Raw genomic sequence first — 17,813 nt, 5'->3', positions numbered from 1 at the left:
GCCTCAGTCTCAGAATCAGCCCCTGAACCTTTGCTTCTAACCCCACGCTCTGCCACTTTCCAAACCCGAACACCAGAGTCCCACGACCCTTGTTATTACCCGTGTGTGCTTTGTGCATTTGCTACATGTATCCTTCATTGATGGAGAACTTGGGATGTAACTTATCCATAGTGTAGGCTCAATTCTTCTGAATTAATCATTCGATAACGACGGAAGCTAAATTGAACCCTTCCGTGAAAGGAAAAGTGGTTCCCTCTTGTGCGTGCTAAGTCACTTAAGTCGTGTCCGGTTCCCTCTTACCTGGTTATCAGAGTCACATCCCACCTACCCCTCCACCTCCTCCTTGCTTTTCACCATCTTCCTCTCTCATTTCTCTATTTAAAAACATAATATATGTCTAGAGCATATATTGTAGGATGAAGTGAATTGGATATTTTAATGCAACTGCTGCTGCTAAGTCACTTCAGTCGTGTCCGACTCTGTGCGACCCCATAGATGGCAGCCCACCAGGCTCCGCCATCCCTGGGATTCTCCAGGCAAGAACACTGGAGTGGGTTGCCATTTCCTTCTCCAGTGCATGAAAGTGAAAAGTGAAAGTGAAGTCGCTCAGTCGTGTCCGACTCTAGCAATCCCATGGACTGCAGCCTACCAGGCTCCTCCATCCACGGGATTTTCTAGGCAAGAGTACTGGAGTGGGGTGCCATTGCCTTCTCCAATTTTAATGCAAAGAAGTAAGTAAAAACTGGCAAGTATCATCAAGGCTTTGTGAGATGGGACTCTTCACTGTGGAGCGGGGGGCTTCCCAGGTGGCACAGTGGTAAAGAATTCACTTGCCAATGCAGGAGATGTGGGTTCGATCCCTGCATTGGGACATTCCCTGGAGGAGGAAATGGCAACCCCCTCCAGTATTCTTGTCTGGAAAACCCCATGGACAGAGCAGCCTGGTGGGCTACAGCCCATAGGGTAGCAAAGGAGTTGGACAGGACTGAACACACACACACTCTTCACTGGAGCTGGGGAGCAGGAAGGGTCAGTCCAGGAAGGAACTGAATCAGTGTCATGATGTTAAGATGCTGGAGAGCATTTGGGGGAAGGGTGAGAAGATCAGATGTGGTGTTGCAATGGGAATGTGGCACAGAAGGCCTGGCTAGATGGCATTCTCTCATTGCACAATATTGGGCAAATTTCGATACCCTACTAAGTGTCAGACCTGTGGTTCTGCATGGGTATGGTAATAAACTACCAATGGGATCACAAAACTCACACAGAGGAACATTAGGGGGTGATCAGAAGACCCACCAGCATCTATTAGAAATCTCAGTCTGCTAAAAAGAACTTGCAATCAATGATTACCTGCTAATCATTTCCCTATTCTGAAGATAAAGGAAGCAACTACATTAATCGCCACGCTAGCTCATAGTCATTGAGTGCCTACTATCTGCCTTGAATTATATGAAGCACCTTATAGACATCATCTCATTTCATGGTTTTAACACTTGGAGATGGGTTTTCTCATCTCTTTAACCAAGATAAGGAAACTGAGGCTTATCAAGATGACCTAAGATGTTCAAGGTCACACAGGTGGCAAGTTGCCGAGCTAGGAATTGAGTGCCAACGTGTCTGACACCAAAATTCCCATCAATATTTCTCTAAGTTGGGCCCCCTGCCCACCTGCAGCAGAATCTCTTGGGCTGCTTACTAAAATGAAGAGCCCCAGCCCCTATCCTATGCCACCAGTACAGGTATCTACAGTTTGGGCCCCTCTCTACTATCTCTGCCTCTTGAGGGTGGGGATAATTCTACTCTATTCCATATGTGTATGTGTGTGTGTGTGTGTGTGTGCGTGTATGTGCTAAGTCACTTCAGTCATGTCTGACTCTGTAATTCTATGGACTGTAGCCTGCCACACTCCTCTGTCCATGGGATTCTCCAGACAAGAATACTGGGATGGGATGCCGTGCCCTCCTCCAGGGGATCTGCCCAACCCGGGGTTGGAACCTGTGTCTCTTATGTCTCTTGCATTGGCGGGGGTGGGGGGGGGGTTCTTTACCACTAGCACCACCTGGAAAGCCCATCCTATTCCATACAGAAAGGCTAAGTAGAGACTTGCAAAGGAGAGAAACACTAGGAGAAAGTGGCTGTGACATGGCTAAGAGATAGCACAGTCCAACACCAACCCTAATGCTGAGAAGGCAGAGTGCAAAGAGATCAGAGAAAACAGGGTTCTCTGGATAGAAATTCTAAAAGGCAGGTCAGCTCAAGAAAAACAGGAGGCTCCTCTTTCACTGGCTATGACCTTGGCGACCCTCCTTGATTACAATTCTCCACATCCTGGTCCTCTCTTGGTGGAAGAGCAGATGCAAAGGGCAAACCAAGCTCATACATGGGGAGAGTCACACAAGCAGAGGTTGAGCAGAGGCTGGCATACAGGGCATGGAGTGAGTGTGGGTGGTGATTCAGGGGTGAGGTTGAGTGAGAGGGCAGAGAGCTTACTTTTGTATGGTGACATCTGCACGGTGCAGAAGAGGCCTAATGAGTCAGCTGGTCCAGGTTGATCCAGGCATTGCGGTATATGGTGGAGGGGATTCAGGCATTGGGTGGGATCCTGGATCACATGGCCTCTGAGGTCTCCCAGGTCTTGTGGGTTCTATTAAATCACTGAAAAATTTCTCCTGCATTGATTTTTTTAGAGTTCAGGTTGTCAGAATTAGGATAGAAGCACTACTCATGATATTTCTTTTTTTTTAATTAATTTTTATTGTAGTATGGTTGCTTTACAACGTTGTATTAATAGTTTCTGCTGAGCAGCAAAGTGAATCAACCATCCAGATACATGTATCCCCTTTTTTGGACTTCCTCTCCATTTAGGTCACCACAGCGCATTAAGTAGAGTTCCCTGTGCTATACAGTATGCTCTATTAATTATCCATTTTGTACATAGAATCAATAGTGTATATATGTCAATCCCAATCACCCAATTCCTCCCACCACCCCACCTTCCCCCCTTGGTGTTCATACATTTGTTCTCTACCTCTGTGTCTCTGTTTCTGGTTTGCAAATAAGATAATCTGTACTGTTTTTCTAGATTTCACATATATGCATTAATATACATTTGATTTTCTCTTTCTGACTTACTTTACTCTGTATGACACACTTGAGGTCAACCCACATCTCTAAAAATGACCCAGTTTCGTTCCTTTTCATGGCTGAGTAATATCCCAGACTTCTGTCTCTAGATAGTCTGAAGAATCAATACAGTTGACTAGAAAAAGTCAGGGGGTCACACATTAATTTTAACATTACCTTATTTCATGCTCTTAATTCTAGGAGAGGGGTACCGCTGCAGCTCACCAGTTAAGAAGCCTTGGGTGAATGGCGGGAGGAGAGGGACTCTGGGAGGTAGATTAGAAGCTGTCACTTGAGTATAATGTCACACTCTTTCCAGAATGTCAGTTCTATGGATACTAACCAGATATTAATGGTAGATGTTATCTGTACTATTTGCTACTTTGTCCAGTGGAGGGAAGAAAGGAATTGGACTTTTCCTGACCCTAGCAATATCTTTTCCAGCTTCTACTTCAAGCTTCTAAAAGAAAGAGAAAAAGGAGCATCAGGGGAAAAGAAGGACATCACCCAACACACAAACACACTTATGGGGTAGGGAGACTTCCCTGGTGGTCCAATGGCTAAGACTCCAAGCTTCCTCTGCAGGAGTGATGGGTTTGACCCCTGGTCAGGGAACTAAGATCCCACAAAATGCAGCGTGACCAAAAATTTTTTTTAAAAAATAGAAATGGGGTAGGGAGGCCCTGGGGTTACCCAGAGGAGATCTAGGCTGCTGCTGTCTCTTTTCTTTACTCTCCCTCCCCCAACACACACATTGTTTTATGCGTGAATATTCATGTTGACTAGTGGAAACGATCCACCACCCAAATCAGAAGACGTAAGTTCAGGTTTCCGCTCTACCAGTGCCTTATTCTGACTCAGTCAAAGTCAGCAGCTCCTCCTGGGCCTCAGTTTCCCCATCTGTAAAAGGCTGCTTTGATTCCATGGCCACGATGCTTCCGTTAATCTTCCTACTCAGAGTCTGGTCGGCAGGCTGGCGGCAGCAGTATCACTAGGGGATCCTGTTAACAGGCAGGCAGACTGCGATCCGGTGAGTTCAGACCTACTCAGGTGGGACCTGAGCCTGCATTTCTAACCAGATCCCAAGTGATTCTTATTCGCCTTAAAATATGAGACATGCTGCCTTAAGACGCCATCAATCCATGAACTGATTGTAGCTGTGCCTCTTTGTTTTCCCTCCTGTGGGTTCCTATCACATCCCCAAATTTTCTAGCTCTAGGACTCCTTCCAATGGCCCAAAGAGTTCAAGTTAGTGATTTTCTGGCACAGGGTATAGAGCGATGCCACATCCTCCCTAACATTTAATCCTACACTAACACACTCCATTTACAAATAAATTAACTCACTAATTAACTCACCTACTTGATTCAAGAAATATCGGGACTTCCCTGGTGGCCCAGTGGTTAAGAATCCACCTGCCAATGCTGGAGACACAGATTCAATCCCTGGTCCAGGACGATCCCACGCGCCTCGGGGCGTCGAAGCCTGTGCACCACAACTACTGAGCCCGGGTTCTCGGTCCCCCAGGTCACAACTACTGAGTCCGAGGCCACAACTTCCGAAGCCCACGTGGTCTAGAGCCTGTGCTCCTCAACACGAGAAGCCACTGCGGCGAGAAACCTGCGCACTACAACCAGAGAGTCGTCCCCGTTCACTACAACTACAGAAAGCCTTTGAGCAGCAACACAGACCCAGCGTCGTCAAAAATAAAATAAAATAAATATATGTATATATCTAAAGGGCATCAGGCACAGCTTGAGGGCTGGAGAGAAGATAAAGCATGGCCTCATGCCTTATCTAGGGGGTTTAGGGCCATGCCTGGAAGCCAACTCCATGTGATAAGCACTTCTATAATTAGCAAAAAGGATACATTCCAGTGAAATGTTTACAGTCAGAAACTATGTTATTGCAGGCAAGGAAAATTCTGGAGGCAGTCTCGGGCTATGTCTTCCTTTACCAGCTGACTTTGTCTTTCCTGAGGCCTTAAATATGTGGCTCTGTGCCCACTCCAGGGGATGCGCTCTCCGGACAGCCCTTGTCTGGTGACTCACGGGATGCTGACAGTGACGGCTTGCTGAAATTCTTCTCCGGTTCCCAATGATTAGAACCTCCCTTAGCTCAGGAGTTCTTCCTTTTTATTTTTTAAAAAATTTCTGGCTGTGCCTCGAGGCTTATGGGATCTTAGTTTCCCAACCAGGGATCAAACCTGGGCCCCGTCTGCAGTGAAAGCACCAAGGTCTTACTACTGGTTCCCTAGGGAATTCCCAAGGGTTCTTAACTTGGGATATGTTTTGGGCAATGTTGGGTTGGCCAAAAAGTCCGTTTGGACTTTTCCAAAGTAGTTATGGGAAACTCGAATGAACTTTTTGGCCAACCCAATATCTACAGTAGCAAGCTTCGTATCATTTCCATATATTTGCAAGTGCATTATGAAGTTATTGTGCAACATAAATTTGCCTTTCTACTTTTGCTTTAGAATAATTGGGGCTTATACCATAAACTTGGGGCTTGCCAGGTGGCACCAGTGAGCCCATCTGCCAATGCAGAAGACATAAGAGAGGCGGGTTCGATCCCTGGGTCGGGAAGATCTCCTGGAGGAGGGCATGACTGCCCACTCCAATATTCTTGCCTGGAGAAGCCCATGGACAGGGGAGGCTGGCGGGCTATAGTCCATAGAGTCGCAAAGAGTCAGACACGACTGAGGCGACTTAGTACGCATGCGCAAATGCAATAAATTTATAAGATGCCCTTTGAATATGTTGTGTGACTGCGTTCTTCCTGGTCCTCCTGCTTCTGTCTTGTGGGTGAGCAGTGTTCCTGGACACAGTACACCTGGTGAAGAGGAAGAAGGTGGGGCAGCCTGGAAGCATTCCGGGAAAGTAGACCAGGAGAGCAAATATGTGCTGTGGAAAACTCAGAGCTGATTTTTCGGGAGAACCCAGAACAGATCCTCTGCAGCAGGTGGCAAAAGCCGAAGGGTTTTTTTTGACGACGGCTTTTTGTTCAGTGTGAACAAGAAGTGTTCAGGCCTGGCTCTGGGAGAGAAGTGAACAGAGCCCTGAGACCTGCTGCCAGGGACAGGAGATGAGAAAGATAAATGCTGCACAAAGAACAGATTTTAAAAGTTTTTAAAATTTATTTATGGCTGCCCTGGGTCTCTGTTGCTGCACACGGGCTTTCTCTAGTTGTGAAGAGGGGGGCTACTCTCTAGTTGCGGTGCACACTTCTATTGTGGACCACGGGCTCCAGGGTGAAGGTTCAGTAACTGCAGCACTGGGCTTAAGCTGCTCCTCAGCATGTGGGATCTTAGTTCCCAGACCTGGGATCAAACCCGCATCTCCTGCATCGGCAGGTGGATTCTTAGTCACCAGACCACTAGGGAAGTCCCAAAGAACAGATTTTTAATGCAGAAAATCTACCAATGAGGGTGGATTTCCAACCTCACATAACCCACAGATTCAGACCATTCCCTGTCCACTCATCAAGTAATAGTCTATTAGAGTTTCACATGCTAAGCAAGTGCTATTAGGGGTCAGAGCTACTTTCCCAAAACAGGACAGGCACAGCTTCCAGCCCTCAAGGTCCTGACACTCCAGTAAGAGATACGGACAATACTAGGTTCATTCAGGTGCATTCAGCCTGTAATGAGGGTAATGCTTCCAGGGTGCTGTGGGGTCACAGAGGAGGGATAGCTGACCTGACTTAGAAGACCATGGAAGCCTTGCTGGAGGAAATAATGTTACAGCTTACAGTGGAGGAATGAAGAGAAGTTAGCTGTTATGAATTAAGTTAGCAGTAAAAAATCTGCCTGCAATCCAGGAGATGCAGGTTTGATCCCTGGGTTGGGAAGATCCTCTGGAGGAGGAAATGACAACCCACTCAACTGTTCTTGCCTGGGAAATCCTGTGAACAGAGGAGCCTGGTGGGCTACAGTCTATGGGGTCAAAAACAGTTGGACATGACTAAACAATTGGCAATGTTAACTTTTATTTTGGTTTTTAGTACATTTTAAGCTGTAATACAAACCTATACATCCAAATGTTTATATCCAAATTTTTATCACAAAGGAGATTAATAATGAGCGAATTTATTAGCTCTACAGTACCTTATATGAGTGCAGACCACAGTGTTCAGTTTCTCCTGCCATTTCTAAGTATAGTGGAACTTCTTATAAATGTGTCACTAATAAATGAGATTGTAGGCATGCACTGGCCTTTCAAACAGATGGATATTAAACTGTACCAGTAACAAATTACTGATTAGCCATGTCAATCAACATTTTCTTGGTTCTGTACAATTGAATGGCTTCCCTGGGGGCTCAAACGGTAAAAAAAAAAAAAAAAAAAAATCTGCATGCAATGTGAAAGACCTGGGTTTGGGCTGGGTTTGATTCTGGGTTGAGAAGGTCCCCGGGAGAAGGAAATGAGAAGCTCCAGTATTCTTGCCTGGAGGATCCCATGGACAGAGGAGTCTGGTGAGCTACAGTCCATGGGGGTAGCAAAAGAGTCAGACACGACTGAGCGACTAACACACACGTACAACCAAAACATCCATACGAAAGTAAACTGAAATCCTGAGGCTGATTTAAGGTGACCGTGAGCCCCACTGGACAGATTTGGGTTCATCAGGAGAGCCTCACTGGTCTCAATGCCAGATTATATACTAATTTGGGGCTTGAAATTGATAAAATACCCTTTGCATATGTTGTGTGTATGTTTTATACATTCAGCTCCTGTATAAGACACGGATAGATGCAGCAGTTCCCTTGCTTTGGCCATTTGAAAACCACAGCTATATCCTCCCATAGATCCAACCACTTTTGCTCTAACAATGCCAGGGTTCAGGGAAAACATAGCCATTCATTTTTCAGTGATCATTTCTAATGAGTCCCTGCTGCTGCTAAGTCACTTCAGTCGTGTCCGACTCTGTGCGACCCCATAGACGGCAGCCCACCAGGCTCCCCCGTCTCTGGGATTCTCCAGGCAAGAACACTGGAGTGGGTTGCCATTTCCTTCTCCAATGCATGAAAGTGAAAAGTGAAAGTGAAGTCGCTCAGTTGTGTCCGACTCTTAGCGACCCCATGGACTGCAGCCTGTCAGGCTCCTCCGTCCATGGGATTTTCCAGGCAAGAGTTGCTCCCAATTGCACAGAATTTGGGATTTCTTCCTCTTTTTTAAAAAAAAAAAAATCTATTTTATGTTAAAATGTACCAGTGAAAACATTTTAAGAATGTATCATACTTTCTGCAATCACCTGCTTAGCTACTGACTCACCCACAAAAATGACTCAAGCAAAGGCCAGTCCTACCTTGGAAAGTACCTAGCCCAGAGGTCCTACTCCATTAATGAGGACACTGAGATCCAGGGAGGTGCCTTCTGAAGATGGGGAGCTACTTATGGTACTCAGACTGCCACTAGGCTCTGCCTGTGACTGAGACTGGGGTGACTTTCTGATGGCAGATACGCTCCCTTGGGAGGTGATCAAGCTGTCCACCTCTGTCTCTTGGCCAGGGTGATTTGTTGGCAACTGAAGCAGACAGTGAGGCAGAGTCCTTAGGTCTGGTTTACTCATTTCACATTCAGCCATAGTGTTGGAGTCCAGCCAGGTCTTTGGGGGCTACTAGATTTGCTAGGCGGAGAAGGCAATGGCACCCCACTCTAGTACTCTTGCCTGGAAAATGCATGGACGGAGGAGCCTGGTGGGCTGCAGTCCATGGGGTCGCTAAGAGTCGGACATGACTGAGAGACTTCACTTTCACTTTTCACTTTCACGCATTGGACAAGGAAATGGCAACCCACTCCAGTGTTCTTGCCTGGAGAATCCCAGGGATCGGGGAGCCTGGTGGGCTGCTGTCTCTGGAGTTGCACAGAGTCGGACACGACTGAAGCGACTTAGCAGCAGCAGCAGATTTGCTAGGAGGCTTTGAAATACAATAAGTTCCCTACATACAAACATGTTCCATTCTGAGAGTGTGTTTGTAAGTCCAACTTGTAAGTTCAACCAAGTTAGCCTAGGGACCCAACTAACACAATTGGCTATATAGTACTCTAGTATAATAGGTTTATAATACCTGTCACAAAAATAATACACAAAAAATAAGGACAAAAAATAAAACATTTTTAATCTTACAGTACAGTGCCTTGAAAAGGATAGTAGTACATCAGAACAGTCAGCATACAGGGGCTGGCATTGCGTGAATGCGCAAGAAGAGTTACTGACTGGAGGTGGGAGAAGAGGTGGGAGATGGTAGAGCTGAAGGATCATCAGCAATAGGAGACGGAGGGCAAGCTGCAATTTCACTCATGCCTGACACTGATGGAACACACTTGGAGATCTTTGAAAGTTCATAACTTGAAGGTTTGAATGTAGGGGACTTACTGTAGATGGTCCTAATAGAAACACAGGACCGAAGCAGTGCAGCTGCCTTAGAAACCATTTATGATAGATTTTCACTGAGAAAATGCAGTCTGGGTTCCAAAAGAATTTTCCAGGATCAATACACCTATAAATTGGAGACCACTTAAAACCCATTCTATCCCATTGGATCACTGTGCATTTCATAAGTATGTGTGCAAGGCAATACAACAGCTTCTTGGTGGGTGCCAAGGGGGAGATGAAAAAATTTAAGACACCGTCCCATGCTCAAGAAGCCTACAACAATCTCAGGGAGAAGATACATAGATAGATGAAAAACAACAACAATATAAGGTAATACTTGGTGACAAGCTTAGTTGTCATTGTTTTGTTTAGTTGCTAGTCATGTCTGACTCTTTGCAACCCCATGGACTATAGCCTGCCAGGCTCCTCTGTCCATGGGATTTTCCAGGCAAGAATACTGGAGTGGGTTGCTATTTCCTTCTGCAGGGGATCTTCCCGACCACGGGATCAAACCCAGATCTCCTGCATTGGCAGGTGGAGACTGAGCCACGCTACCGCTCAGGCTACCACTTTACCACTGAGCCAAGTGGAAAGCCATTCTTAGGTAGGTGGAAGAGAAAAATGGATCAGGGAACACCGAGAAGGAAATGGAGAAGGAAAGCAATCTGCCAGGTGGCTAAACGCTGGAGCTCATAAGTCAAATGACCTGGATGAAATTGCAGCTTCCCCACTACTTAAGCAGCCTGTGGCAAGTTACTAACTTCTCTAAGTCCCTCAGAAAAACTCTGAGCACTTTTGGTCCCCTCAACAAGCTAATTACTATTACTATTTCAGTCTGAGCGTGAACTATCATTTGAAGGATGGAGAGGATGTGAGCAGATCAGGAGAGAGCGTCGTAGCCGAGTGTCAGAATCATCATGAATCATCCTCGTGAGAAGCTCCACGAGCTACTTTTGTTAACTTTGTTGGCATCTACCAAGCCCCTGGGAAAGATTGAAGGCGGGAGGAGAAGGGGACGACAGAGGATGAGATGGATGGAGGGCGTCGCCGACTCAATGGACGTGAGTTTGCGTAAACTCCGGGAGTTGGTGATGGACAGGGAAGCCTGGCTTGCTGCAGTCCTTTGGGTCGCAGAGAGTCGGACCCGACTGAGTGACTGAACTGAACCAAGCCCCGGGCGGGAGGCAGCAATCCTGGAAACTTGATTCCACCCACCTCCTACGTCCGCACTCCTCGGCACCGCCCCGCTGAGCGCCCAGCGACCGTCCCCAGAGGGCGCTGCCGCCCCGCCGCCGGGGCCCGGGCAGGGGCGCGCCCCCGCCGGCTGCCCCGCGCGTGCGCGCCGCCCAGGTGAGGAGGCGGCGGCCTGCGCCCCGGCAGGGGCGGCTCCTCGGCTGGCGGGGCGGGGAGGCGGGGAGGCCGGGAGGCGGGGACAGGGCGGGGCGGAGCGGGGCGGGCCGGTCGCTGGGCGGGGGCCAGACCAAGGCCAGAGGCGGGACCAGCCGCCGCCGTCTCCGTCTCGTTGTCCCGTCCCCCCACAGCGCCGGGCCGCCGCCGCGGGAGAAGCGGAAACTGCCGGGTGTGCCGCGCCGGCCCAGAGCGCGCCGAGGAGCCGCGGGGCGGCCTCCGTCCGGTCCAGATCCCTCCGAGTGGCCACGGAGCCCCCTTCCCCGCGCCCCGCCCCGGCCCCGCCCGAGCTCGCCGCACGCCCCGGGGACCGGCCCCCCGCGCCGTCCGAGCGCGCCCACCTGAGTCCGTCCGCGCCCACCTGAGCCCGTGCGCCGGCGCCATGGCGGAGCAGGAGAGCCTGGAGTTCGGGAAGGCGGACTTCGTGCTGATGGACACCGTCTCCATGCCCGAGTTCATGGCCAACCTCCGGCTCAGGTGAGGGCGGCGGAGCGGCCGTGCGCAGTGCCGCGAGCCTGCGCCTAGAGGGGGCGCCCTTGACGTGTGGCCGGATTCGGGGTGCAGCGGGGGGTGTCCGGGGTCCGCTAAGCTCGCTGGTTGCATACCGGGGTGCGGTCGCATCCGAGTGGAAGGGGCGTGACGAGCTCCGGGGCTGCGCGTTCCAGAGTAAGGGGTGTCCTTGGGTGCCGTCCGGACGGAAGAGTGGGTATCGGGGGTGTGCCGAGCTGGACGTTGCGCTTGGGGCCGGGCAGGCTAGTGCACTGCCCCCAGGTGAATGCTGTGGGCGGGCCGGGTGACCTAATGGAAACAAAAGTAAAGGGAAATAAAAACTTTGGGGAGAGTCCTGGCGGCCTCAAGCCCCTGGGAAGACTGGAGGGTTGTTTTGCAGAGAGACTGGGGGTCTCATCGTGGTTTCACACTTGGTTCTTTTTCGCTTTCGTCTTCTCCTTTATTTATTTATCTTTTCCTGGCGTGGTTCCATCACGTCATTCAGGATGCTATGGAGTGATCCCTGAGCCGTCTGTTCCGGGACGCTGGCTATTTTTTAGTTACTCTCTAAAAACGTAATTAGACACGTTTCCAGACATCGAAGAGACTGCTCTGCTTGCCAGTGCCAAGATAAACTGTCTGAATTTGACAAGGCATTCATGGTTTCAGTTTTTTTTTTTTTTTTTCCTCAAGGAGTTGTGGATGGAGCTCTTGTGTTACTAACATCCTTGAGAATGTAGTCACAACTCAACGCCCCGGAATGGGCTTCCAGGGCGAATTTGTTTTAGAAAGGCTTTTACGTGTGATTATTACACTCTTGAGAGTAATATATGTAAGCAGAGCTTTAAAGTAGTTTGACTTTAAAAAAAAAAATTACAGTCAATGGAGTTTCAAAACTGAGTTTTTAGGGGGGAGAGTGTGTGTGTGTTTGTGTTTCCTGAAAGTCCTGATACCATTTCTTGTACGATTTGAATATCACTCCATGCTGTGCTGTGCTAAGTTTGTGAAAATCTTAATCTAGGTTAGGATGCTTAACTAATCCCATTTCTCAACATAAATTCCGGTGTTAACTTGAAGAATTTTTAAAACTTTTTTAATCTTCAAAATTGCAGTCCCCATAGTCATCATCTGCTCTTAGCCAGGCTTCATTATGTGCCATAGTAAGGAGCAGGGACGCAAACTGGTGTTCACCCACCACTGCAAAGGACTTTGAGCCAGTCTGCATGTCTGAGTTTCCTAATTTGTGAAGTAATGATCTCCAAGATTCTTCTGAATTACATTTTTTTTTTTTTTGCTTTCACATATCATTGGTTGCAAAGCCTTGTTAAACTTGGCTGTTAAGAAAGATTGTTAATGTGAGCATAACTTAGCTCAGAAGAGAACTTAGAACTTTGCAGTCTAATTCTGTATTATGCAGGATACTCTAGGACAGAGGTCCCCAAACTCTGGGATGTAATGCCTGATGATCTGCAGTGATAATAATAAAAATAAAGTGTGCAATAAATGTAATGCATTTAAATCATCCTGAAACTACCATCCCTACCACCAACACCGCCCACCACCCCCTCACCTCCCCGGCCCAAGGGAAAATTGTCTTCCACGAAACCCATTCCTAGTGCCAAGAAGATTGAGGAACACTGCTCCAGGAGGTAAGATAGGAGGGTCCAAAGAATTACCAGGTGTGTCCTTACCTCTCAACAATGTGGCATATTAATAAAGATAGGCGGCAAAATGAAAATTTCTATTCATTTAAATAATAGGTCAGGAAAACAACAGATGAGTTAAAGCCTTGTAGAGCTGAGATAGTTCTTTGCCAAGTAATTGGACAACCTAATTGTTCTGGGAGTTCAGCAGAGGGAGCAATGCCTTAGGCTGGCTCAGAAACACCTTCCAGAGGAGGAGAGGAGGGGTTGAGAGGAGTTGCAGAGGATGCGTCAGATCTGTGTAGGTGGAGAACATTCCAGATGGATAAAGTGTCCAGCAGAGGAGTGAGGTTTAAAAGCTGATTCTGTTTGGGTGATGGGGCCTCCCTTGTGGCTCAGCAGTAAAGAATCTGCCTGTCAATGCAGGAGATGTGGGTTCGATTCCTGAATCAGGAAGATCCCCTGCAGAAGGAAATGACAACCTACTCCAGTATTCTTGCTTGGAGAATTCCATGGACAGAGGAGCCTGGTGGGCTACAGTCCATGGGGTCGAAAAGAGTTGGACATGAATGAGCGACTGAGCATGCCCACGCTTGATCTTTGGATGACAGTGAATTGAGCTGTCTGGAGCAAAGGAGTGTAGGTGTTGGGGAGTTGTGGGCGGAATCAGCTCTCATTAGTATGACCTTGGCTAATGCCTAGGTTTCTAGGTCTACCTTTATTCCCAGTCACTGGGTCAGTCAACATTCAGATATTATATGTTTCTCACTTGTGTGTGTACTCCACCACTCTGAGGATTGGCTGCAATTTCTCAGCGCACAGGTTCAGTGATTGTTGATGATTTACTTATAAGTTGGGAGGACTGGTTCCCAGGAGTCCTTAAAGGGTAGTCAAACCCTTGCCTCCTCCCCAGCTGTAAATCCTGATTATCCAGTTGGAAAGCAGGCCTCCTCCTGATTGGATTTCCTACCACCCCGATGTCCCTCCAGGCTATTCCAGTGTTTAGCTGTGTGGACTCCTGGGCTTATGCTCTTGTGACCTTTGGATGTCTGTTTCCCTCTGAAGAATGTGACCGGAAATGCACTGTAGAGCCAGGTGCTAATATGTCATGTAATGTTTTCATCTCCCAAAATACAGGCGGTTGGTTCCTTGTTGTTGTTTAGTTGCCAGTCATGCCTGACTCTTCTGCGACCCCGTGGACTGTAGCCCTCCAGGCTCCTCTGTCCATGGGATTCTCCAGGCAAGAATACTGGAGTGGGTTGCCATTTCCTTCTCCAGGGGATCTTCCCAACCCAGGGATCGAAGCCGAGTCTCCTGCATTGCAGACGGGGTCTTTGCCATTGGGCCACCAGGAAAGCCTAGTTGGTCCGTACTAAGTGTATATTTATGGCTGTATAGAGGTGAAATTTGAGTGTATTTCATCTCTCAGTGGATATGTGTGCACACGCTCCATCATTCCTGCCTTGCCCAGGCTGCAGCTTTTCCTCTTCTGTTTGGAATGTCCTGTCCTTTGCTGTCTGTCTGGCTTTTTTCAAGGCCCTTTTGCTTCATTTATGGCCTGTGATGTGCATTTACACACTTACAGCCACAGTTGTATCAGGGGTCTGTGTCATCCAAACCGAATTTTAATTTTTCTGACAGTAGCACCCATTGTGACAACATTTTTTTTTTTTGAAGCTTTTGTGACATTGTCCATTTAGAATGATCTTATTTTGATACTAGTCCAGCTTTCTTTTTCTTCTTGGGTAAATGCTCTATTTTAGACATCTATACAATTGATGTCACTTTCCCCTGACTATTATCATTTAAAAAAATCAATGTAGGCATGTGTCTGTGCATGTGGGTCTGGAGGAGGCAAGACTCAAACGGTGATATGGATTAGCAACTGAACTGAACTGAATGTATCTGAGAAGGGGTTTCAGTTTGTGTTTTTTTACCCTTATACCCAAAACTATTATCTTGAGGGTTGTCTTCTCCCCCTCCTACAAGTCTCTTGCTAGGGGAGATTTGTTCTACTTATTTGCTTTTCCTTTTTTAATTTATTTTTGCCTTGCTGGGTCTTCGTTGCTGCACATGAGCTTTTCTCTAGTTGTGGCAAGTGGGGGCTACTCTTGAGCTGCAGTGCTCGGGCTTCTCATGGCGGTGGCTTCTCTTGTTCCGGAACACAGGCTCTAGGGTGTGCAGGTTTCAGCAGTTGCAGAACCAGGGCTCAGTACTTGTGGCTCGTGGGCTCTAGAGTGCAGACTCAGCAGTTGCGGCCCACAGGCTCAGTTGCTCCACGGCACGTGGGATCTTCCTGGACCAGGGATCAAACCGGTGTCCCCCTGCACTGCAAGGTGGATTCTTAACCACTGGACCACCAGGGAAGCCCTGCTTTTCCTTTGAGTGGAGGCAGAGGTGTCGGCGGCTTTGGTGGTGGTGGTAGCCTCTTCACTGCACTTCCAGGGTCCTGTCGAGGAGTAAGATGCCTGCACAAGCGCCTCCCACCTTCGTGGGCAGGCCTGGTTCCCACCAACCCACCACATGGCCACTTGAAGTTTCATCCACGGCATCCCCACCGTGTTCTTTCTGCTTTCTTCATAGCTGCTTCCTCTCTGGAGCCTTTAGTTCCTTTTTGTCCAAGCCATGTAGAGCACCGGGGCCTCACCATGTTCTCATTCGCCCCTTAGCCATCCACGAGCAAGGAGGAATGTGAATGGCCATTCCCGGGGACTTTTGAGACGTCCTTTTCATATCGTAGGAAACCCTCCTTAGGCTTCCAGCGTCTAACTTTGTGGTGATTCCTGTTTTGAGAATAAGGCATCTTCCCAGCCTGACGTCTTGGCTCTTTAGAAATTTAATGTGTCCTCTCTTCTTACTGGTTTTTTTCTTCCGTGAAAGAAGTGATTTGAAGCACTGTGTTTACCAAAGCTCCAGGCAACTTCTCACCTTTAGTATAACACAGGGTCTTTCATATCTTTATTGAGACCAAACTTTCTGCCTGCTTTGTGCTGTTGACAATGCAGCGGGGTCAGGCTTTGCTGTTGGGGCGGAGAGGGGGGAGTAGGCTGTCCAGTGTGTTGTCACTTGTTTAGCAGCATCTCTGGCCTCTGCCTGGGCTTCCTAGGTGGTGCAGTGGTAAAGAATCTGCCTGCCGGTGCAGGAGCTGCAGAAGACACAAGTTCGATCCCTGGGTTGGGAAGATCCCCTGGAGTAGGAAACTGCAGCCAACGCCAGTATTCTTACCTGGAAAATTCCATGGTAGGAGGAGCCTGGTGGGTGAGAGTCCATGGGGTCGCCCCCGGGGCTCCCCCGCACCCCCGTGACAGGAGCTCCGTTCCCTTCCCAGATAACAACCAAATGTTTCCAGATGTTACTAAGTATCCCCTGGGGGAGGGGGCAAAATTGGCCCCAGTTGAGAACCCCTGACCTGGGCTGTTCTCAGTCCCTGGAGTGTCCTCCCCCTACTCCCTGCCCTCATTCCCAGCCTGTCACACTCTTAGTGGTTCTGCAAGACCAGTTCTGAGAAGTCTTTCCCAGTCCTCTGAGGCACAGGTTAGCCGCGCCCTCACCTGTGCACCCAGGGTACATGGGCGCTTGAGCGTAGCTGTTAGGATTTATCATGTTCTGTTGTTCTCTGCATGCCTTCATTCCCGCCAAATTGTGAGATTCCCCAAAGCCCCAGAGCCTGTCCAGAGGCAGATCCAGGTTGTGTAGTCCTTTGAAATTCAGCTGGGCGGGGGTGGGGGACCACCTTTAAGGAAAAAAGTATACATTATGAATGTCACATTAGATACAGGGCTTTGGAAGGGGCAAGCACAGGCGAGTGGCTGTGAAACAAACCCACCTCTAGTCCTTCTGCATTTTCTATCATGCTCTAGGATTGAGCATCTATGCCCTCAATACGTTTTAAAATGAGTGAACTGGGAATTCCATGGTTAGAGTTAGGACTGCACGCTTTCACTGATGAGAGATCCTGGGTTTGATCTCTGGTCCGGGAACTAAGATTCCACAAGCCATGCGGCGCGGCCATAAAATAAAAAAGAAAAGAAAAAAAATGAGTGAATTAAACCATCAAATGTTGGCTGAAGCCCGTGAAATTCTTAACTAAAAAAAAAAAAAAAAGCATACAATAATCTCAAAATATTGTACTTATTGTAATACAACCTCAGTGTGTGGGAGACGAGCTGGAGCAGTGAGTTTTAGAATTAGTAGAAAGGCAGTGAAGAGGTGATCACTATTTCTCTCTCTCTCACTTGCCACACAGCCTCTGTGCCCTTTCTGCGGCTGTTTGACCACACAGAAAATTAGATAAGACAGATGGCCCCTCTTGCTTACTGGGGCAAAACCTCAGGGACCCTGGTGGTCCCCAAGCACGGGTCAACCTGTGATTGGTTCAGAGCTTTCCTGCAAAGTAGCTGAAGTTAGAGTCACAGGAGAGGTGAATGGCACACTAAATCTTTTTGGCTTGCATGTGAAATTCTTTGGCAGCCACTTTTAGAGGCCTTCGGAAAAGGACAGTTTGCTCCGGGCCTGTTTTGCACATTGGCTTCATATTGGGACAAAAAAATGAGAATTTGGGTTTCGGAGCTGCCATTTGGAGTGAATCACCCTGCCGTCTTGTTTCCTTTCCTGCTCCTGACAGATTTCCAAGACTATTTTTATTCGGGGTCATTGGTTGACCCTGGAGACTTCTGCTGAATTTAGCTCCCAAACAGAGCCAGATGTGGGTGGGATCGAGCCCTCAGAAGCTGCTACTGGTGCGTTTCATCGCAGGTCCCGAGGATTTAA

The 17,813-nt window shown here is 48.2% G+C and overlaps 1 protein-coding gene across 12 annotated transcripts in view; it reads left to right on the top strand.

Moving 5' to 3' along the window:
* The first annotated feature begins 11,007 nt into the window (after positions 1 to 11,007).
* The window catches only part of MYO1D (myosin ID), a 361,374-nt gene continuing 354,568 nt past the window's right edge, over positions 11,008 to 17,813 (top strand). For 3 of the 12 annotated variants that reach the window (XM_055577237.1, XM_055577238.1, XM_055577236.1), the window contains exon 1: positions 11,023 to 11,388. In XM_055577237.1, the coding sequence (XP_055433212.1) occupies positions 11,294 to 11,388 (95 nt within the window). In that variant the 5' untranslated portion in view covers positions 11,023 to 11,293. Of the gene's footprint in view, positions 11,389 to 17,813 lie in introns of all 12 variants that reach the window. The other 9 variants (XM_055577242.1, XM_055577241.1, XM_055577243.1 and 6 more) reach the window with 7 other exon arrangements.

This window comes from Bubalus kerabau, chromosome 4 (genome assembly GCF_029407905.1).
Source record: "Bubalus kerabau isolate K-KA32 ecotype Philippines breed swamp buffalo chromosome 4, PCC_UOA_SB_1v2, whole genome shotgun sequence".
Lineage (NCBI taxonomy): Eukaryota > Metazoa > Chordata > Mammalia > Artiodactyla > Bovidae > Bubalus > Bubalus kerabau.
This window is presented reverse-complemented; position numbering and strand designations above follow the sequence as displayed.